The 23,014-nt window shown below is 45.7% G+C and overlaps 2 protein-coding genes across 2 annotated transcripts; both read left to right on the forward strand.

The window, feature by feature from the left end:
• Positions 1-8,433: 8,433 nt before the first annotated feature.
• On the forward strand, positions 8,434-14,325 carry LOC123452119 (homeobox-leucine zipper protein HOX32). Its single transcript, XM_045128703.1, has 18 exons — positions 8,434-9,002; positions 9,849-10,008; positions 10,263-10,378; positions 10,459-10,549; positions 10,645-10,740; positions 10,814-10,927; positions 11,037-11,120; positions 11,338-11,493; positions 11,585-11,659; positions 11,774-11,880; positions 11,989-12,181; positions 12,287-12,475; positions 12,625-12,705; positions 12,793-12,927; positions 13,012-13,334; positions 13,472-13,577; positions 13,681-13,830; positions 13,935-14,325. Exons 1-18 carry the CDS (start codon positions 8,722-8,724, stop codon positions 14,079-14,081), a joined length of 2,604 nt encoding a protein of 867 aa, XP_044984638.1. The 5' UTR covers positions 8,434-8,721; the 3' UTR covers positions 14,082-14,325.
• A 6,318-nt stretch (positions 14,326-20,643) lies between these two features.
• Positions 20,644-21,072, forward strand: LOC123399198 (vicilin-like seed storage protein At2g18540). The gene has a single exon (XM_045093631.1). It carries the CDS (start codon positions 20,644-20,646, stop codon positions 21,070-21,072), a length of 429 nt encoding a protein of 142 aa, XP_044949566.1.
• Positions 21,073-23,014: the final 1,942 nt, after the last annotated feature.

Consider the following 23,014-nt stretch of genomic DNA (forward strand, 5'->3'; position numbering starts at 1 on the left):
TGTTGACCTTCTTCGAGCTTGCTAACTCTCAATCCCTCCAATGATTCTTGCTAGTTCTTGAGGGAAAAGAGAGAGGAGATCTAGATCCACATTTCCACCAATCTCTTTCTCCTCTAAGTGAGGGGAACCCCTTGGGTCTAGATCTTGGAGTTCTTCGTGTTCTTCTTCGTTCTTCCTCTCATTTTCCACTCTAGCATTAGTTGCTTTGGTGGGATTTGGGAGAGAAGGACTTGGGCACTCCGTGTGCCCTTGCCATTGCATTTGGTGCATCAGTTTGAGTTCTCCACGGTGATACGTGGAAGTGAGAAGTTGAGAAGCTTATTACCCTTGGTTACTTGGTACCCCTAGAAGCTTGGTGGTGCCTCAGAGCTCAATCATTGTGGTGTAAAGCTCCGGGCAAGCGTCGGGGTCTCCAATTAAGTTGTGGATATTGCCCTGAGCATTTGTGGTCACCTCGAAGCCATATGCCATTGTGGTGAAGCTTTGTGGTGTTGTTGGGAGCCTCCAATTAAGTTTTGGAGATTGCCCCAGCTTTGTTTGTACGGGTTCAGTGACCGCCCTCAAGGGTCCCTTAGTGGAATCACGGCATCTTGCATTGTGTGAGGGCGTGAGGAGATTACGGTTGCCTTAGTGGCATCTTGGGGAGCATTGTGCATCCACACTGCTCCAAACGGAGATTAGCATCCGCAAGGGTGTGAACTTGGGGATACATTGTCGTCTCCGCGTGCCTCGGTTATCTCTTACCCGAACCCTTTACTTATGCACTTTACTTTGTGATAGCCATATTGTTTCTTGTCAGATATCTTGCTATCACTTAGTTGTTTAATCTTGCTTAGCATAAGTTGTTGGTGCACATAGGTGAGCCTACTTGTTTTAGGTTTTGTGCTTGACAAATTAAACGTTAGTTTTGTTCCGCATTTGTTCAAGCCTAAACCGTAATTATTTTAAAGCGCATATTCACCCCCTCTAGGCGTCATCTGCGTCCTTTCAACCATGGAGAACTCAAACTGATGCAACTAATGCAATGGCAAGAACACACGAAGTGGTCAAGTCCCTCACCCCCAAATCCCCCCACAACAACAAAGGTATGGAGGAATATGAGAGGAAGAACAAGGAGATCACAAAGAACTCCAAGACCTAGATCCAAGTGGTTCCTCTCACATGGAGGAGAAAGTGATTAGTGGAAATGTGGATCTAGATCTCCTCTCTCTTTTCCCTCAAATAGAAGCAAGAATCACGAGGGGGTACAGAGAAAGCAAGATCCAAGAGGTCGTGGGGAAACACTTGCTCAAGAATATTGGGGGCAATGGGGAAGAAAACCCCCTTTTATAGGTCTCCGCGAACCTGTCTGTTATGTTGCGGAATAAAATAGGGGTAGTTAACCGGTCCAAGGACGAGTACAACCGCTATTTGCAGGATACCAAGATGCAGAACACAAGGTGGTAAAAACGCTTGGTGTCCCGATAGTACTTGTTATACTGGAGCTACTGGTCCACTACTGCCCAACCACGTGTCCAACAATTGAGATGGGGCACCCCGACTCCGGTGGTAGAGCAATGCAAGGTCCGGCGGAATCGGCTGGCCAACGTACGTGGTGTCGGCTAAGTATTGAGTGGTGCAACCACTTCAGACACCGGTAGTACCGGTTATACCGGAACTACCGGGCCACCATCGCCCAACAGCATCAACTAAAACAGAAGCGGGGAAACCCCGTTCCGGTGGTAGAGCGGTATTAGGTCGGTACAACCACCCTGCAACGACTCTAGGAAAATGGACAAGGACTCGCTGGTACAACCGCTTGAGACTTTCTTGGAGATTGCAAACCCTTGGGCATCACCCCCACGGTGGTGGTTGTGACAGAAGTATTGGTCCAACCGGTACAACCGCCAAGACAAGTGGGACAACCGACTCAAGAAAATAGGTAAGACCAGGACTGCCATAACTTATGCGTACGAGCTCCGAATTGAGCAAACTCAAGCTTGTTGGAGAAGAAATGCCAATAGGATAAGGAAGACGGCTTTCCCAAATACGATAAGACAAAATCTCCAACACCGAAAACACAAAGATGATGCATATGAAATCCATTTTTGATTATCTTGACCTTATTGTAATCCATTTTTGATTATCTTGACCTTATCACGATGAGGACCATAAGCTCTAAACCCCACATAGTGAAAAGCCAAACAAGAACCAAGAAATTTGATGGTGTCAAGAATGCAATAGTTTTATCTCCCAACGAACGATACGATCAAGCTACTCTCTAAATATCCCCCCTTGATAGTGCGACAATCGATCCTATAATCTGTCTCCCAACTAACACCATGAAACCGGTGAAATAGAAAATCTATCAAGGGCATACCTTTTCCTTGCACATAGTCCACTTGATCTAGATGATGACGATTGTGTCCTCCTCAAGATGGACCACATTTCTTGATTGCGATGGCTCGATGAAGACTATTGCTCCCCCATACTCCACTATGGGTGAGCCGCCCTTCGACACATCATCACAAGTCCATTATCACCACAATGGATGGCCATGGTCACCACAATGGACGACCATTGTCACCACAATGGACGGCAAGCTTCAAGCATGATCTCTTTGCGATGCTCCACTTGAACTTGCACACCGCAAATTTGATGATGATCACCACTTGATGTCATCCTCCATGGGTTGTATCAGATCTTCCTCTTGGCTGAGCCCATGGAAACATACCTAACACCATATAGAACTCTCACGTAGACCATGGGTTAGTACACAACGTGTAATGGACAATGCTTACCATACCATGGGATCACTTGATCCCTCTCGGTACATAGTGTATGCTTTATATTGATCATCTTGATTCACTCTTTGACTTAGTCTTGATCAACCGTGTAACTTATCTCCTCTCTTAATAAAGATAATGTCTTGAAGGTAAACATGAATGTTCACATAATGTTCTTCAAGACATGCTTGCAATAAGCTCAACTCTCACATGACCAATATTTGGATAAATTCTTGAATACCACCTTGGTCATCACATAAACTCCTTGAAACCAGCAAATGGACTTCAAGAAATGTGTATGGACCAATCCTTCGAATATAACTAAAGGCAACCATTATTCCATAGAAAATGTTATCAATTACCAAAACCACACATGGGAGCACCATTACCACTTTATGTCATCCTTCATGGGTTGTATGAGATCTTATTTTTGATGCAATCCCATGGAAATATACCTAACCCTGCATGGAAACCCCGCAAAGATCATTTGTTAGTACACAAAGTGTAATGGGCAATGCTTACCATACCATAGGACCACTTAATCCTACTTGGTACAACTTTTACGCTTTGTGTGTTGATAAACTTGAACCACTCTTTGCCTTAGTATTGATCAGCCTTGTATCTTACCATATGTCTTCATAAATATGATGTCTTGAAGGTAAACATGAATGCTCACACAATCTTCTTCTTTAAGACATGCTTGCAATAGGCTCAAATCTTACATGACCAAATTTTGGATAATTACTTGAATAACACCTTGGCCACACATAATCCCCTTCTTATAGCCTTCAAACCAACGAGTGGTCTTCAAGCAATGCATATGAACAAATCTTAAAGCACAACTCAAAGCAACCATTAGTCCATAGAGATTATCATCAATTACTAAAACCAAACATGGGGCACCATGCTCTTTCAAATTGTGTATGTCTCCCTTTTGTTTATTTTCCCTTTTGGGATTGTCTGTGTTGTGGCCCTAGTAGACATTTTGATTATTATCGTTGCACTCATACCTATTGTATAGTCGTGATGGTTTGCTTTATATATATAACTAGAGACAACAACTCACGCGTTGCTACGGGTTTTGGATGCATATTTTGATGAGAATTGGCACTACTAAATTTTAGTATTTAGATTAGCAATATGAAAATCCAAACTAAAGTACATATAATTTATTATTATTTAATTATTATATAGTTAAAAATATTTACTAAATATGAGTAGCATGCATGGTGCATATTAAGGTCTTTTTCTCTCATGGAGAGCATGGTGAGTTGGCATAAATGCATGTTAACAAAATTAAATTTAGTGAGACATGCAAAATGGCACAATTGGTTGGCATGGTTGGATGTTAACATAACTGAGTTAGTACATTTTCCTCCTTTACCAGAAACTTCTGTCGCAACTAGGGTTTTCACGCCTCTCGCCGACGCCATTGCTGATTTGCTTTGTCTCCTCTGACCCTAGGGGCATGGAAGCGCGGTGGATCTTGGGCCTTGCCGATGAAAGGGCTCTAGCTCCGCTTTCAGTTTTTTGTTGTTTATTAGAGTTTGTGTCATGCTCAAAAAGCTAGGTGAGGACGACTCGCACAAGATGGAATAATGTTCTCCATTCCTAGCCCCCTTCTCGACTGTGTGTCTAGCATTGTGAGAGTGCATGTGAAAGTGTCTCATGCAAATCTTGTGGGATTTGGTGGGTGTTTGTCTTGAGTAGACCTGGTTGGGTCCGGTCCTCGTTCGTGTCCCTACAAATAGGATCCTTCCGATCTATGTTTCCCTTCATTGGCAACGGTTGTTGTTCTTGTGCGCTAGTTCTTTGCGGCTTTAGCACAACGACTTTATGATTGTGTGCTACAAAAAGGTCTATCCAGCTGCGATGAAGGAGGGGCGCGACCACAACGCGCTTTTGGTTCACTTCAAAGTTTATAGTCGTCGTTAGGTGGTCTACGGACATGGATGTAACTTTTATTGCTTGTCATGTTCTTTTTACCGACATAATATTTGATGAATAGATCGAAATATATTTCCTTTTTTGGGCTAGTGAGGATTAACTATTTACATATATGTGATGGGGCTTTGAAACAATACAAAATGAGTTACTTTAAGAATCTGTGAGCAACTAACACATGAATATTATATTAACTATTTTTAGAGAATGGCGTTTTGGCTCTCGGCCTCCATGAAGGCTGATTTTTTGAAAAATTCAAAATTTGAAAACTTTGATTTCAATTTTTTTTTAAATGTACAACTAAATAAGGATGTGAGCCGTATGTGAGTAAAATTCCAGGTTAAAATAGTTTGAAACGAGACCTTTACAGAAAAGAACAAATTCATGATGTGAAAAAGATGAATAGTATTGTTAAAAAGTCTTCGATTTGCCTTTTTTGCACAATCCTTATTTCAACGTATTTAGATCTGAAAATTTACACTCTTGTGCATTATACCTTCATCTATCTATGTATTTTAAAAAAAATTGAAATGAAAAAATAAGAATTTTCATGAAATTTCAATTTTACATTTGGAGGCCTTCATGGAGCTCGGCTTCCAAAAGCAATTTCCACTATTTTTAGCAAAATAGATACTAGTACATGTCTTATATTAAATTGCTAAGGTAATACTCCATCCTTTTCAGTTTAGAGGCTTAAGGCTACTTTCGATGCATCGGTGTTAAGATAAGGTGCTAGACACATAAAATGACTTAACAACTAAAGCCTCCAATACATAGGTGTTTAACTTGTTGTTGTTAAGCATTTTTTTATTTAATGATTTAGCAACTAAAGTTTTTTATGCATTGATGGATTTCTTTCATTTAAGTGTTTTGACTAGGTCGACGCGCTTGACATTGCTTCTTCGTGAGGTTACCACATTCATCTCTCACTTCTTAATTACAGTGTCATATCAGATTTTTGTCTACATGACAGCCTTAAAACCTTTATAAGATGGAGCATTGAAAAATACCTAAATCTAAAATCTCACCAACCAATATAGATGGTAAAGTGATGGCACGAGTTTTGTGGATACAACGTTGTCTAATGAATTGATGACACAAGTTTTATGGATGCATGCTTGCCCATTATTTTTTCTCTAAATTAAATACAACGTAAGGCTTAAAGTACTTTAATTTAATTGAACTCAAAAATAAGCCTAATATATATTAAAAAAACTGTTTTGTTAAATGAATCTTGTAAACCCGAAAGGAGGGAGTAGTAACTGACGGAGCGCTGGTGTGATTTGAGTTTACTCACCTCCAGTCCTCCGAAAGCCCGGGCCACGGGACCCATCGCCACCGTTTACCCCCACCCTATGACTGACTATGAGCGTGCATGCTTCTGGCGTGGGCATGTGCTTGCCATGGAAAGCATGGCGCCACCAAGGCAGCGCACACGGCTCTCTCGAGCCCTCAAAATTGAATGAAAACGAGTCCTCCAAATAAGAGAGCAATGCCCATTTAAATTCCACGGGACCATGGTTTATACAAGTGCAGTGCACCTACGCTTCGTTTTCCTATACTAGTTGTAGCCAAACATGCATGCCACCTACAGTAATGAAGAACAACGTAGGTGAGGCACTGGTTGTGTAAATTTAGGATAGTTTTCGTCAAAAAGCACAAACAATTTCTGGAAAGCAAAATTAGATCCGTGCGGGGTCATGAGATCATCATTTACAGGCAATAGGGCGTTTTGGCTCGTTTTCGTAATGCGACTCCGAAATGCGAACAAAAAGGAGTATCTTAGGAAATTGCTTAATTGGCTAAAAAATCATGTACAGATCGTGTTTGGTGGTTGACGCTTGACGGTGCCTTCTTGCATTACCACCTTTCATTTCTATTGTAAAATTAATATTGCCTTGATGATCAATCAAGTTATATTAGTTCGGGCAAGAAAAACTAAATGAGAAATATACCATCACAAACGGAAAAGTGCATTTGAGCTCGGGTTAACAGTAAATTCGAAAAATATTTTTAAAATGCTTTAAAAAATCTGAATTTTTTTACAGCAAACTTTGACAAATATTTTAATAGTTTGCAAAATTTTAGTACCAAATCACGTTTTTTGAAGTCGTGGCAAAAAAAAAGTGTGCTCCAAAATGCTATCGAAAGTACCATTTTAGAGTTCCAATTTTGTTTTTCTTCATGATTTTCACAAATGTGATTTCATGATGAAACTTTGCGAGAACTCGGAACATTTGTCAAAGTTTGCCTAAAAAAATTCAATTTTTTTACACATTTCTATAATATTTTTTGAATTTAGTATTCATCGGAGCTCATTTGAGCTTGGGTGTAAAAACACCACGTCCCACCACAAACATCTACAAAATGGGCAATAGCATCAGAAGCGGCTCTGACATGTGGGTCGTACACTCAATGACTGGTTATACCTTTGCCTTGAACCCTTGAAAACATAGTTTTCGATATATTTATCGCCCCTACACTCTATGTTTTGTAAGTCTTTTCTAGACAGCTTGGGTGTTACGGTTTCTTGAAATCTGCTCTCCGAACTTGTTTAATTCAAATGGAATGGTGTATATTTTTAATCTAGGCTTTTTTGCTACTAAACATGTTTGATTTGTGGGGGATGTAATCAAAATGTTTTGTTTTCTCGAAGTCACTTGGATCTCCACTTTAAAAAAAATAAAAAGGTACATCCTCCGTCCAGAAATACTTTATCAAAAAAAAGTATCTAGACGTATTTTACTTTTAAATGCATTATTTTTTATCCATTTCCATGACATAACATTGCGTCTAAGCTCTAAGAAAATTTTCAAAGGACGACACAGGTCTCTAGAATATGTTATATTTATTTATAGAGGAAATATTGCTGTATCGAATTGAAACAATTTATAATATTTGTTGGAGCGTTACTTTCTTTGTACCTAAATAATTATAGTTGAAAAAATTAGACTTTAATACTCTTCAACTATGATTACTTAGAAACAGAGGGAGTAGAAAACAACATGCCGTGCTTCTAATAGTTACATATTATTTATATAGGTCTTTTGATAATTGCGTGAATTTGATGATTTTTTACTATTTGTAAAAGTTATAATGAAATGAAACGAAATGAGACTCAAATTACCAAAACACCCCTACCCAGACCAAAAATGCTAGACATACAGACTTTTACACGGGTTCTGCAGGTTCCTTCCAAACTTTTTAAACATGCCTCCCCTGATTTTAGGGGGATTGGCCCATGCCTCTGCTATTGACCAATTAGAAACTGCCATGACACTCTGTAATCCCCTCATCCCGTAACCCTTCTGTATGTGTAGCAAAGCTCCTACCAAGACCAAAAATGCTAGACATACAGGCTTTTACAGGAGTTCTGCAGGTTTCTACCAAACTTTTTAAACATGCCTCCCCTGATTTCAACGGGGGTTGGCCCATGTCTCTGCTATTGACCAATTGAAAACTGCCATGACACCTGTAATCCCCTCATCCCGTTATGTGTAGCAAAGCTCCTACCCAGACCACAAGCCGACCACATAGAGAAGTCCATCAACGGACCAAAAATACATCTCTAATTTGGAAAAATGAGGAGAAAGTGAAGAGCACCCAAATTACCGGAACACCCCTGGCCAGAGGCCAGACCACAGTTCACAGTGAGAGAGAGAGAGAGAGAGGAGAAGAGCAGCAGTATAAACAAGAGCACGGCGCTCTGCTTTCCCTTTGTTCCTCTTCCTCCTCTGCGCCCTGCCTCTGCCTCTGCTCCACTATTAAACCAAACCCCACCTCCCCCCTCCCCGCCTTTCCCTTCCCTTCCATCCGCGCTCTCCTCCACCCCACCTCGCCGGCAGCCCCCCACACCCCACCACCACCGCCACCACCACGGCCATGGCGTCCACGGGAGGCGGCGCGCGGAGGGCATGACGCGGCGGCGACCCTGGCCCTGGCTCATCCTCTCTTTACTGCCACTACTACTCACTCGGTTGGCGGCGGTCGTCCCGGTAGCCGGCGGCTCGAGATGGCGGGGGCGATGGTGGTGCACGGCGGGCACGGCGGGCACGGCGGGGGCAGGGACCGGGACCGGGACAGGTCGTCGCCCGGCGGCGGCAGCGGCGGGGCGCCGCAGGTGGACACGGGCAAGTACGTGCGCTACACCCCCGAGCAGGTGGATGCGCTGGAGCGCGTCTACAGCGAGTGCCCCAAGCCCAGCTCGCTCCGCCGGCAGCAGCTCATACGCGAGTGCCCCATACTCAGCAACATCGAGCCCAAGCAGATCAAGGTCTGGTTCCAGAACCGCAGGTCCGTCCCCGCCCGCGCCTCTCGATCTGACTCACTGCTCGCGTTCTTTCCTTCTTGGTGCTCAAAATTGGCCTTCTTTTCTTGGGTTTGTGGTTTGCCCCCGTGGATAAAAATCTGGCTTTGGTTGATTCTGATGCTGATCCTTCCACTCAGCTTAGTGGCTCCAGGAAGAATCCACATCTCCTTTCCAGGCGGCGGCTTTCCGTCTGGCCCGTTTCTGCTTAGTGGTTCTAGGATATATTCGGGTGTGAAAGCAGGCACCTACTACGCACCTAGTAGCATATGCCACGCCCAAATTAGAGCCTGTTTTTGGCCTCACTGGTCTGAAAGTTGCCAAGATTTCGTGATGTTTCCTTGTCAATACCAGAAATCGAGTTCCTTATGTCCTGCCCCAAATGCCTTTCACCATGTTTTTACCATTTGTGGCGTGGTGGGGGAGAAGCGGCCGCGTCCTTTTTTTGTGCGTGCCTGTTTCTTGTTCTTGCAACCCGTTGTGTTCTACGTAAAAAAGAGAGATGTTCTTTTGCTGAATCTTGGCCGAACAAGCGTGATTCTTCTAGAGCATTAGTTATCTTCAGAGCCTTGTGTTCTTGTTCAGATTTCAGATCATATCAGTAGTTGCTTTCGTGCCAGAGCATTGTGTAGCTGCAATGCCTTCACACCTAACACACTTGTGCTCACCTGAGATGTGACATGCCAAAATGTTATTAGCAACGACGCGGGAATCTCGTGCGTGCGCGTACGAAGATCGCTGTCTTGGTTTTCTTCATGAGCAAGTGACATTTTTGTAGCCCCCCGTTTTGGTGTGGCCGCCGAGATTGATTGATATTCCTTTTATGACTGCAGATGCCGCGAGAAGCAACGGAAGGAGGCCTCTCGCCTGCAGACTGTGAACCGGAAGCTGTCTGCGATGAACAAGCTGCTGATGGAGGAGAACGACAGGCTGCAGAAGCAGGTGTCCCGTCTCGTCTACGAGAACGGCTACATGCGGACGCACCTCAGTAATGTGAGGTTCCTCCCATCACCTACTATGAGAACGTTTGCATGGTCTTTTTTTCTACTACAAGAGATAATGATTTCTGAACAATTTTGGGTTCTTGGATACTGTTATGTGCCACTGATTTCAAACCTGATGGCTAGTGAGCTGTGAATGCTACTGACATCTTCTAAATAGATGCAAATTTGTGTTGGATTCATGTATTATCTGCTGATCAAATTATTGGCTCCTGCGCCTAAACTTTTGCTGAATGGTGTTTGCAGCCTTCTGTGGCGACTACAGACACAAGCTGTGAGTCTGTTGTTACTAGTGGTCAGCACCAGCAGCAGCAGAACGCAGTAGTTCCGCGTCCGCAAAGGGACGCGAACAACCCAGCAGGGTAATTACAGTTTCACTTTTCTATGGCGCTTCACATGTTCTTTTGCATAAGGTTGATGGAATTCCTTATGTTTGTTGCAGTCTACTCGCTATCGCTGAGGAGACATTGGCAGAGTTCCTGTCCAAGGCGACGGGAACTGCTGTCGATTGGGTGCAAATGGTTGGGATGAAGGTAATGTCATAATTCCAACTGGTGGAACTCTGGCATGCGTTGATTATTTCAGTTTCTTTATACGCGATGAATTTAAAATCGGTGTTTCTTTACAGCCTGGTCCGGATTCCATTGGAATCATTGCTGTATCGCACAATTGTAGTGGCGTAGCAGCCCGAGCTTGTGGCCTTGTGAGCCTTGAGCCCACAAAGGTATGGTGTTGTTCATCATCACAGAGCTTTTTGTTTCCATTCAGCAGACACCAACTAATAGACTACTACACAGGTTGCCGAGATCCTCAAGGATCGCCCCTCTTGGTATCGTGACTGTCGGTGTGTGGATGTGCTCCAGATTATCCCTACGGGTAATGGTGGAACTATTGAGCTCATCTACATGCAGGTATTGCATCCTCTTACTAGTTATAGTTAGCTTGGGTTCCCTTGTCTGGGTTTATTTGGATGTGGTTCTTCTGTGTTGACTGTAACATATTGTTCTTTCAATTATGTAGACTTATGCACCGACAACTTTGGCGGCACCGCGTGACTTTTGGATTCTCCGCTACACTAGCGGTCTTGAAGACGGCAGTCTTGTGGTATTGATATGTCTCATCGCTTGTTACGATTATGACATTTATGTTTGTTTGTTGCTCTGTTTGTCAACTTCTCTGTTGAGCTTGGTCTGTTTGGATCAAGCAACTTTTGATTACACTTTACACTGTAACTTTTGCGTATTAATGCTACTAAGTCTACTGTTCCGAATATTGTTTGTGCTGAGATCTGGTAACTATTACTCACTGCCTTCTTCTGTAGATCTGTGAGAGATCGTTGACTCAAGCCACTGGGGGTCCATCAGGACCTAACACTCCAAATTTTGTCCGAGCCGAGGTGCTACCTAGTGGCTATTTAATCCGCCCTTGCGAGGGGGGTGGCTCTATGATCCACATTGTAGATCATGTTGATTTAGATGTAAGCAAAAGTTCCATATATTTTTTTTGTTTGATCAGATTTGTAACTTCCATAATTTGTACATGCATCTTACAATCATATCTGTGTGTAGGCTTGGAGTGTGCCTGAGGTCCTTAGACCACTTTATGAGTCTCCAAAGATTCTTGCGCAGAAGATGACAATTGCTGTATGCTCTACCATTGCATTTTCCTTAAGATTTTGTTTGTGCTAAGCATTTGCCTGTTCTTGTGGCACTAAGATATGAACGATTAAGTGACAATCGCTTGTCCTTTTTTTACAGGCTCTGCGTCACATTAGGCAGATTGCACATGAATCAAGTGGAGAAATGCCCTATGGAGGGGGGCGCCAGCCAGCAGTTTTAAGAACATTTAGTCAGAGATTGAGCAGGTTTGTGGCAATGCTCCTATATTCCGTACATGCCATTCGTGCTGTCTGAGTTTACCAAAAGACATCCCATACATGCCCCATGACTAAGGTCCTCGACATGTTTTGCAGAGGTTTCAATGATGCTGTTAATGGATTTCTGGATGATGGCTGGTCACTGATGAGCAGTGATGGTGCTGAGGATGTTACAATTGCTATCAACTCATCTCCAAACAAACTTGCTGGAACTCATGTCAACCCCTCCCAGATGTTTTCTGCAATTGGGGGTGGCGTCTTATGTGCCAAGGCTTCAATGTTGCTGCAGGTTTTTACTCATAAACCATCTATGTTCTATTTAGTAGGGGATCTGTTGATTGTTTGTGTGACCTGTCCATAACTGAGCCTGGTGAATTTGGTTTTCATCATGTAGAATGTACCGCCTGCTCTACTAGTACGGTTTCTGAGGGAGCATCGCTCTGAATGGGCTGATCCTGGTGTTGATGCTTATTCCGCCGCTGCTTTGCGAGCTAGTCCTTATGCAGTTCCTGGTCTACGAGCGAGTGGGTTTATGGGCAGTCAGGTTATCCTGCCACTTGCACATACCTTAGAGCATGAAGAGGTATTTCAAGTTAGCTCAAGGTCTTATAAAGTTTTGCACTCCCTCCGTAAAGAAATATAAGATCGTTTAGATCACTACTTATTTCTTTACGGAGGTTGTACTAATTATTAACCGATCTTTGTCCATCAAACTAACCTTTTAAATTGCAGTTCTTGGAGGTTATTAGACTCGAGGGACACAGTCTCTGTCATGATGAAGTTGTTCTATCAAGAGATATGTATCTTCTGCAGGTATGCTTTCAGCCGGCACTTGCTAGTTTGCATCATTTTCATTTTATTTGTTGCACCGGCCTTACAAGTCTGTATCTTCTATGGCAGTTATGCAGCGGTGTCGATGAGAATGCTGCTGGTGCTTGTGCACAGCTTGTCTTTGCGCCGATTGATGAATCGTTTGCTGATGATGCTCCACTGCTACCCTCGGGCTTCCGTGTGATACCACTTGATGCCAAGACGGTTAGTATGGTTTGCACTGGTAGCATTGATCTTGCCCATTGTTTGACACTGAACTAACTCAGTGTTATTCACTTGACACTGCAGGATGCACCGTCTGCAACACGTACACTTGACCTTGCATCCACTCTTGAGGTTGGACCTGGTGGGACTCGTGCTCCCAGTGACGCATCCAGCACCAGCAACACAAGATCAGTGCTTACCATTGCTTTCCAGTTCTCATATGAGAACCACCTACGAGAGAGTGTCGCGGCAATGGCGAGGCAGTATGTGAGGACTGTGGTGGCATCAGTGCAGAGGGTGGCCATGGCAATTGCACCTTCTCGTCCTGGTGGACAGATCGAAATGAAGAACCCTCCAGGATCCCCTGAGGCTCACACGCTTGCGAGGTGGATCGGCAGGAGCTACAGGTATAAGGCTGTCTCTTTTTTTCCCCTCATTCTGAAGATGGTTGCCATTTATCCATTTCATCTTTGCAGCACTGCCTGTGCTATTATTCTATGTTATCACAATAGAGAAGTAATTTGGCTGCGTGAAAAAATCCCAGGTTTCACACCGGGGCGGAACTCCTTTGCACGGAGTCACAGAGCGCGGACGCTTCCCTGAAAGCGCTGTGGCAGCACTCGGATTCAATCATGTGCTGTTCCCTGAAGGTCGGTTGCGTGCTCGATCATGTTGGTCACGCCACATATATTCACACCGGCATTGTGTTGTGCGGGCCTAACAACAAAAATGTTTGGGTTGCAATAATTTCAGGCAGCTCCTGTGTTCACCTTCGCCAACCAGGCCGGCCTGGACATGCTGGAGACGACGCTGATTGCGCTCCAGGACATCTCGCTGGAGAAGATCCTCGACGACGATGGCCGCAAGGCGCTGTGCTCCGAGTTCCCCAAAATCATGCAGCAGGTACGTTACGTAGCTGGCCTAGCCAGAGCCATCCCACCGTTCCGAATGATGAACAACACTGAACTGAAACTCAAACTTTGTTGTTGTTCTGTGTGCCTGTGCAGGGTTTCGCGTACCTCCCAGGCGGCGTGTGCGTGTCGAGCATGGGGCGGCCGGTGTCGTACGAGCAGGCGGTGGCGTGGAAGGTGCTGGGCGACGACGACGCGCCGCACTGCCTCGCCTTCATGTTCGTCAACTGGTCCTTCGTGTAGCAGCTTGTAGCCAGCATTAGAAGTGATGAGCCACCTCGGGCTACCGTTCGTTTGCAAACTGCGTCTCCGAAAAACCATTGTGTGCCGGCGCTCGGTCGCTTTTGTCTTGTGTCAAGATTCAAGAACCCTTTCAGTTTTATCATCATCATCATCCATTCCATCACCCTGTGGAACAGACGCACCTACAGTACTTTGTTGTTGTTGTTGGCCACTGTATGTATGAATGGATTGGCGTTGCGTGTCATGTGAATTGTGTGATGGACCGATCGTGATCGTGGTCGGTAGCAGGTTGCTTGCCCCGCGTGCCTGGTGTGAGGCGTGATGCGGCCGTGTGCCGACCTCGGACGACGCCGCGCGGGCCAACGGGGACCCGCGACGGCGACCGGCGGTGGTGGTGGCGGTCGCGTCTCGGCCGGTGAGGTCTGGGACTGGGGTTGGCTCCGTGGCTGGCTGGCTGGCCATGAGGTGGGGTGGTGGGCTGGTCGTGAAAGACTGAAAGTAAGGCGGGAAAGCGGCGGGCGGAGGGCACCTGACAACGGCGACGGCGCGCCAACTCGCCGTGTATTGACCGCTTCTTTTCTTTTTCTTCGGGGGAGGAGCGGAGAGAGGCTCGCTGTCCATACGCGTGCGCCGCGCGGGTCTTCCCTCGGTGATACTGTACTAGGGTTTCGCTTTCCGCGTTTAGAGGGGGTTTGTTTTCAGGGACTTATTGGTTTAGGAACTTAAAAAAGCTCTCTATAAGTCCCATCTAAACCAAACATAAGGGACTTATTGGGACTTATTGTGGTGATTTAGGACTTATCAAATAAGACTCTCACGGAGGAGCTTATTGGGACTTATCCCGGGCCGGACCTACCCCGCGTCCCTTCAGGCTCGTTCCCTGCACGCCGCCCCGCCTCTCGGTCCAATCGCCGCCGCCGCCCCGCCTCTCGCTCCGGTCGCCGCCCCGTCGCCGCCTCGCCTCTCGCTCCGGTCGCCGCCCCGCCTCGGTTCGTTCTGCCTCGGTTCGTCGCCCCGCCTCGGTTCGTTCTGCCTTGGTTCGTTGCAGCGGTGCCTCCAATCGACGGACAGGCCCTCTCCTGAGCCTCGTTGCAGCGGTGCTTATCCTGTGTGCCGTACGCGTTGGCTGATGATGATCCATGTGAACAAGTGTATTATTAGGTGCAACACAAACAGGTAGGGACTCGGGACTTATAAGTCCCTGTAAACAAACAAGTAGGGACTCGGGACTTATAAGTCCCTGTAAACAAACAGGTAGGGACTTATGACTTATAAGTTGGGACTTAAAAAAGTCCTAGGACTTATGAAACAAACAGGGCCTTAATGGATCCTAAGGAGGTTTCAGGCTCTTTTCAATCTCAAATCCAGTTGCGTTATTAAGAAAACGGATTTTGTAACGCACTTTCACACAAGTTTTTAAAGGTCTGCAAACTCAGATTCCCAAAACATTAGCCTCCGTTTTCTGTCTGTGGACGTGCTTCTAAACTTTATTATGACTTCGAGTTTCACATCATTAAAATCCAAACTTTACACGTTACAACATCGAGCAATGCAACAAATGTCATATCCAAACTGATAGATTATCTGAGTGCGACAAATAATACAATGGAACAAATGCTTCAAAATAAAAGCAACAATTATGATTAAGAAGATGTAAGCCCACTATTGTCCATTTAACTCACACTCATGCCAATGATATCTTCGTAGAGGTGGTAATAGGATGCCCCCGTCTTCAATATAACGGTACCATTGAAGTCATATATCATTGATTTTACGTGCAGATTCAGATGGATATTTTCTTTTTCTTTTTCTTTTTATGCTTTTTTTTATTTAGATGTGTAATAATTATGTTATATCTAGATGCATGTGATCTAGATATACTCGTTGTTTACCCGGGTATATCCATCTCATACGCGATGGCAGGATGGCATAACAGGTCATGATCTTTACCGACGTATCCGCGTATTGTTGTTTCGAAAACGAGGATCAGGTCAGCTGAAACACCCCCCCCCCCCCTCCCCCCCCCCTTTTCAAGTTGGGGAAGGGAGCTCCTACCACCGGAGAACCTGATATTTTCCCGTGGAGGAATGGCATCGAAGTCAGGCCCGCATCAATGGTGTGGCCGGTGGCGCCCTGGTGCACGGTAATCAACGGTGTGTTTGTACCCTCTCACCCGACTGACCCACACATTAGGAGCGGGCGCGAACGCGAGAGCGGCATAGCATGGCCGATGAAGCAGCAGCAGCAGCTAGCTAGGGCGCCGCAGAGGTGCAGCAGCCCGGTTGGTTGGTTCGTGTGCGGCAGCGGTAGCGGCTCCGCGCGTGCCACGCCAGAGCAGACAGGCCCGCGTCCTGTCAATGCATGCCACTTCTTCTTTCCCCTCCCTCCGTTTTGCCCGCAGTGCATCCTGCCGCCACTGTCGCGCATTTACACGCGTGAGCCAGCATGCTTAATTCCCGCTGCTCCGTCGCCGTCGTTTGACGTGACGACGAGCGTAAACGGCTGCCGTTTTGTTGCTTCTGCCCCCCCTGCCTGCCACGGTCAGGTACATTCAATGGCGGTGTCTGCGCCTGCGCGGAGAGGGAGAGAGCGACGTGAGCTGATGATACGACCGGGCAACAGTCACGGGGTACGGACGGACGGCAAAATTGACTCGTGGGGAAAGAACTCACGGAGTGTCCTCGGGGAAAATATTTCACCCGTATGATCCTTTTGTATGGCGCCCGACACTTTAGGCGCCACACTACACTGTGTGACGCCTAGCCGTTCGGCGCCACACCCCCCGACCACCTGGCAGGGAGGGCCCACCTCCCAGGCCGTGTGACGCCTAAGCCTCAAGCGTCACACATTGTAATGTGTGGCGCCGAACGCTTAGGCGCCACACATTGATTTAACTGGCCACGGGCCAGCCCCCCTCCCCACCCCCTCCTCATTCCCCTCCCCAGCAAACTCTCCCAGCCACTGCCCCTCCCTCAAATCCTTCTCTAAATCACCAAATCTGAAGGTTTGGACCGGGCATTTGTTGTCCAATCACTCCCCTAAGGTAATTCCCACCTCTCCCCTCATTCTCATCCAAAGAAAAATCTTTTGTGATCATTTTTTGCAAATTTGTTGAAACCCTAGTTTTTCATGAAATGTGGGATGTATATGATATTGTTGTATTTGTTTGTATGTTAGGATAAGGGGTATGATGGGGTTAGGATTAGGGTTGTTTGGATGTTTGCATTATGGTTGTTTTAGGGTTAGGCTAGGGTTAGGCTATGGTTAGGCTAAGGTTAGGGATGTTTGGTTGTGTTAGGGTTATGATGGGGTTAGGGTTATTTGGAAGTTAGGCTAGGGTTATTGTAATTGTATGATTGCTTATAAAAAAGGTTCTATGTTTTGTTGTTTAGGTATGAAAAGAACATGTGTTTATGTTCATCACGTGGACAAGGATGCCTTTTTAAAAGAAAATATTGATCCGGACCCGGATGAGCTTGACATGGTGTTCGATTTATGTCCTAGCTATGGTGAATTGTTGGAACAAGTCCGAAAGGATTTGAATTGGATGGATCCTAGTGATGTAGTTGAGTTTGATGGTAGGCATAATGTGGGATTTGGAATGCACATTCGTTGGAAGACCATGCGTGTCAACTCCGAGCAACGTTGGCTTGCATACAAGGATACGGTGGCCGAATCACTAGACAAGGCTCTAGAGTTATTTGCCATCAAAACAAATGTTCCTAACTTGTTGGATTTGAACCGGGTTGCCTCTTCGATTGTTGAAGCTATTCCTGCACCCATCAACGAAGAGGCCAACATTGAACCTCTTTCTTGTGTCGATGAGGCCAACGAAGAGGTCAACATTGAACATGAACCATTGGTAGAGGCTAATGATGAGTACGATGATGATGAGAATGATGGTAATGTTCTTCATGACAACAATCTTGGTGATTTGGACAAATATAATTTGCAAGAGACAATGGACCATTCTATTCCGTACTCACGTGGCTATGCCTCTGAGTCTGACGATGATGTTCCCGATGAAGAAGTTGATGAGGAAGGGTTCACGGCAAAGGAGGCTGAAGCTTTCACGAAGGTATTAAAGCGTGATCATCGGACACCATTGTTCAAGGATCTTAGCCTTGCGGATGAAGCCGTGGTTGACGGAGGCGAAGACATATTGTTTGGAGTTAGGCCACCTTCTCATCGGGACACACATGGGAAGAATATTATTTTGCCGGGGTCAAAGTTCGAAACATTCTTTGAACTGAAGATGTGGTTGGATGAATATTCTGTTACGCATTATAGGCCACACAAAGTTGTTCATTCAAACATGAAGCTGCTTTACACGGTTGCATGTGAGGATAGAGGGCATCCTTGGATTGTCCGTGCAAGACCATGGAAAGGAGGGCCAGGATGGAACATTGTCAGTTGTATGCCTCACATGTGTCGAGGCAAGAGGGTTGATGGTGCCCTTTCGTCGCAAAGCCATAGACAACTCACCTCCGAGTTCATCGCTTATAGGCTTTCCAACTCCATCTCCTCTCTTCCTACAATGAGCATAAAAAGCGTACAAGACCTTGTGAAAGCCCTCTTTCACTACGAGGTGAAATATGGTAAGGCATGGAAAGCAAAGCAAGCCGCATTCAAGATGTTGTATGGTGATTGGGAGGAAGCATACAACCGCATACCTAGGTTGTTGGGAGCTATTGCCCACACTAACCCGGGCATGGTTCATGTGGTCGAGCCGTATGGGGAGAAAACAAGGATTCTCAATGGAAATAGGGTCCGCGTATTTGGCCGTGCATTTTGGGCATTTGAGCAATGTGTGAGGGCTTTCCAGCACTGTCGTCCTGTCATCTCCATTGATGGCACGTTTTTGACCGGACAATTCAAGGGCACTTTGCTGGTTGCAATAGCAAGTGATGCCAATAACCGGTTGATGCCTTTGGCTTTTGCTTTGGTTGAGGCAGAGAACAATGTTAACTGGGAATGGTTCTTGTATATTTTGAGAACCAAAGTATTACCGTTTGAGAGGGAAATATGTGTCATATCGGATCGCCATCAAGGCATACTTAACGCGGTTGACATTGTCATTCCCGGCCATGCTCCTTTGCATCATCGATGGTGCATGAGGCATTTCTGTGCAAACTTCTACAGGGCATGTGGTAGCAAGGAGTTGGCGGATGATCTTCAAGATTGTTGTCAAGCATTTTCGGACAAACGATTTGCAACATTGTACAATGCTTTGCTTGTAAACAAAAAACTTGATGCAGGTGGGCTTGAGTTTCTTAACAGGCACATTGAACTTCGGGCCAAGTGGGCACGAGCTTATGACGAAGATGGCCGAAGATATGGTCAAATGACAAGTAACATGGCAGAATGCTTCAACCGGGTGTTGAAGGGTGTTCGTGCGTTGCCGGTGACGGCAATAGTTCGATACACATTCGACAAGTTGAGAGCATACTTTCTAAAGTACTCGCAAGAAACAGATGATCAGATTGCGGGAGAGAACAAGAAAAAGTATAAGTACCAGTTTCCACCAAAGGTTGACAAATGGATGGTATTTCAATCACGGAAGGCTGACTCCCAAACGGCTACCCTGTACAACAACGAGGATTGGACATACGAAGTGAATGAGCCTGGAGGAACGACAAACGATGGCCAGCAACATGGAAACAGGGCGTTCAAGGTATCTTTATCCTTGTGTGATTGCTCTTGTGGGAGGCCAAGGTTGCTTCATCTCGCATGCTCGCATTTGTACACGGCAGCTCGCAGTAGGAATGTGGACGTCAACCATCCACTAACCGTGAGGGAGTCCGAGTTCTCGATCATGACCACGAAGCATACATGGGCTCCTAGATTTGAACCATACTTTGACCAATCACAATGGCCGGAGTATCATGGAGTACAACTATGGCCCGACCCAGAGTGGAAGGTTGTGAAACTGGGAAGACGAAAGACAAAGCGTTTTAGAGGAGACATGGATGGATGGGGCCATGGTGGTGGCAGAGAAATGGGGAACAACCAATTCCAAGAGCCTACCGAGAGATCACATTGTGGAGATTGCGGTGTAACAGGGCACAACACAAGAAGGTGTACGACGCGAAAGAAGAAGTCCAAAAACAATGATTCCAGGTCAAGCCAACCAAGTCCTAGCCAACCAAGTCCTAGCCAACCAAGTTCAAGCCAACAAGGGACGGGTCAAGGAAGCACGAGCCAACAAGGGACGGGTCAAGCAAGCACAACCCAACAAGTTCCTACTCAACATGTTCCTAGCCGACTTGGGCTTACTAGAGGACGTGGTGCTAGAGGAAGTGGTGGTGGTAGAGGCAGGGGTGCTGCTAGAGGCAGGGGTGGGATAGGTCGTGGTGGTGCTAGAGGCAGGGGTGGGATAGGTGGTGGTGCTGCTAGAGGCAGTGGTGGGATAGGTGGTGGACTTACTAGGAGTGGTATGTGTGGATACCTACGAGGACCATTTCCGTATGTCACATATTTGACTTATCTTTATCATGTTGTTTTTCATGCTCCTTTGTGTGTTATTTTACTAACTATGAGCTTTGATGCCTGTTTTGTAGGTATGGCCGCTTCTCAACCCAACAAGGCAAAAGCGGAGTGGGGGGAGGAGAAGGATGCGGCTAGTGAGGAGCAGCGGTTGATGGAGAGGGTTGCAAAGAAGTTGAGAGAGGAGGATGCAGCGGAAGCGCGAAAGAAGAAGGATGAGGAGCATAAGGCAAAGATGGATGAGGAGTGGAAAATGTTCCTTGAGCATAAGCGATATGAGGCTAGGATAAAGGAGAATGACAGGAAGACGCTAGAGAAATGTAAAAAAGAATATGAAGCTAACTTTAAGAAGATGTGGGCAGAGGGCGCAGCAAAGAGAGAGCGGGAGCATCAACGCTTCACGGAGAGGGTTAAGGAAGAGGCTTCAAAAATGCGCAAAAGGGAAGAGGAAGAGGAAGAAGAGAGGAAGAAGAAGAAGGGAAAGGGGCCTTGCTCGACCCAATAGAGCCGGATGCTTCTATTCTATGTGTTGTTGAACCCTATGTGTTGTTGAACCTTGTTCGCTTGCGCGCTTTCTTACTATGAAACTCCACTATGTATGCACTTTTGGACGTATGTTCTTTAAAAACCTATGTATGTTTGAACTCCACCCTCTTTGTGTTGTATGTTTTAACTCTAGTATTATTGTGTTGTATATTTGTGATGTATATTTGAACTCCTCCACCACTATGTGCTGCAGTTTTCAGCCTGACAGAATGTGTGGTGCCTAAGCCTTGGGCGTTGCACATGTGTGGCGCCTAAATGGAAACGTGGAAATTTTGGCAGGAACGGAGGAGGGAAAGGTGGCGGGAAAGAAGACGTGGAAATTTTGGCGGGAACGGAGGAGGGAAAGGTGGCGGCAAAGAAGATGTGGAAATTTTGGCGGGAACGGAGGAGGGAAGGGTGGCGGGAAATAGTGTGCTTTGAGATGCCAGTAGGTTTGCACATGTGTGGCGCCTAAGGCTTAGGCATTGCATATGTGTGGCGCCTAAGCCTTGGGCACCACACATGTGAAAACCTGCTGGAAGCTTAATTTTGACAGCAATACAACATTTTTGACAGCAACTAAATGGTTCACAACAAGTGCAACAGCAACTAAATGGTTCACAACTCGAAATAGTTCACAACAAAAGTAAATGGTTCACAACACAAGTGCAACACCAACTCCAAATGGCTCCGGTTCACATCTTGGGGCCTCGTCCCCTCTTAGAAACTAGCTTCTTTCTTCTGGCAACCACAAATTGCTCCGTGTCATCCGACTCATCGTCATCGTCATCCTCATCCTCATCGTCCATGCTTCTCCTCCTTGACAAACGAGAGCCCCCAACGACCGGGTTCTTTCCTTTCGCATAATCATCCAGTGAGTACCGCCTAAATTCCTTCCTAGGCTTCAACATGTAAGCGGAGCGTTGGAAAGCCTTCAACGTCATCCCGTCCGCAACCTAATACATATGAAGGTTGAAAGTTCAAAGTTGAAGGTTGAAAGTGCAAAATGTTTTATGGCTATGTCATACCTCAGGAGTGTCAACATCATCCTCTACAGTATTTCTTTGGGTATTAGCTGCCGAGGTAATGTCACCATCGTCCATACGAGCGCCCGAAGAAGCTGAATCGTCTAGAGTATTTCTTTCGGATGAACCGGATCTCGAAGGTGAAACATATTCAGGGTCACGGCAACCTAAAATGTTGGATAGGCGCCGTAACTTCTGGCCCTGTTCCTATTAGATTCAAATATAAATGACATATATAAGGTAACCTATAATGTTGCATTCGTGGGCAAAATAATAATAATGACGCAACACCTTTATGAAAAGATGAAGTGCAGATTCTCCCTTTTTTCCTCCAGGTGTTATCTATAATATCTTCGGACTCATCAGCTTGTTTCTTGACCTCTTTGCGCTATGATCACAAGACAATGACATGCAAGTGAATAGGTGTACTAGAATTCATACTTAACATAGGTGAGCACACTTACCACAAAGTTCAGGACAGGGGCAAAGGAAGTTTGGTACCCTTCGCGAATTAACTTGTTGTAACGTCCTTGGGCAAGTGCATCGTACTCAGTGGGTTCTTCCAATATGTCCTCCTCGTAAGCCGGCGGACAAATCTCGACACGAGTACTCTCCTGAAACCATCTTACGTAGTTGTTGAACGCAAGCGGACAATGCTGGCGGTACTGGGTTCGTCGTATGCTCGAAGCTGCCTGCACACTTTGCTCGAAGCTAATGACATAGCTCTTATGATGCTTCTGCCAATCCTTGATCTTTCCCTGCCTCCTCCTATCCAACCTGCTTTTAACAAAACACATCAGTAGCTCGCTCAACACTAAGAACAAAACTAATCAGTACTTCTTTTTTGTTACCTGTGAAGCTGTGTGTCCGTGTCCACCCACTCCGGCGGGTGTGGGT

The sequence above is a fragment of the Hordeum vulgare genome, chromosome 5H (assembly GCF_904849725.1).
Source record: "Hordeum vulgare subsp. vulgare chromosome 5H, MorexV3_pseudomolecules_assembly, whole genome shotgun sequence".
NCBI lineage: Eukaryota > Viridiplantae > Streptophyta > Magnoliopsida > Poales > Poaceae > Hordeum > Hordeum vulgare.

Excerpts from the sequence above, each read along its gene's own strand:
- LOC123452119 (XM_045128703.1), top strand. The coding sequence starts at position 8,722 with ATGGCGGGGGCGATGGTGGTGCACGGCGGGCACGGCGGGCACGGCGGG. Across the intron at positions 10,009-10,262 it reads TGCGGACGCACCTCAGTAAT|CCTTCTGTGGCGACTACAGA; the intron begins GTGAGGTTCCTC and ends TGGTGTTTGCAG. Across the intron at positions 13,831-13,934 it reads TCCCCAAAATCATGCAGCAG|GGTTTCGCGTACCTCCCAGG; the intron begins GTACGTTACGTA and ends GTGCCTGTGCAG.
- LOC123399198 (XM_045093631.1), top strand. The coding sequence starts at position 20,644 with ATGGCCGCTTCTCAACCCAACAAGGCAAAAGCGGAGTGGGGGGAGGAG.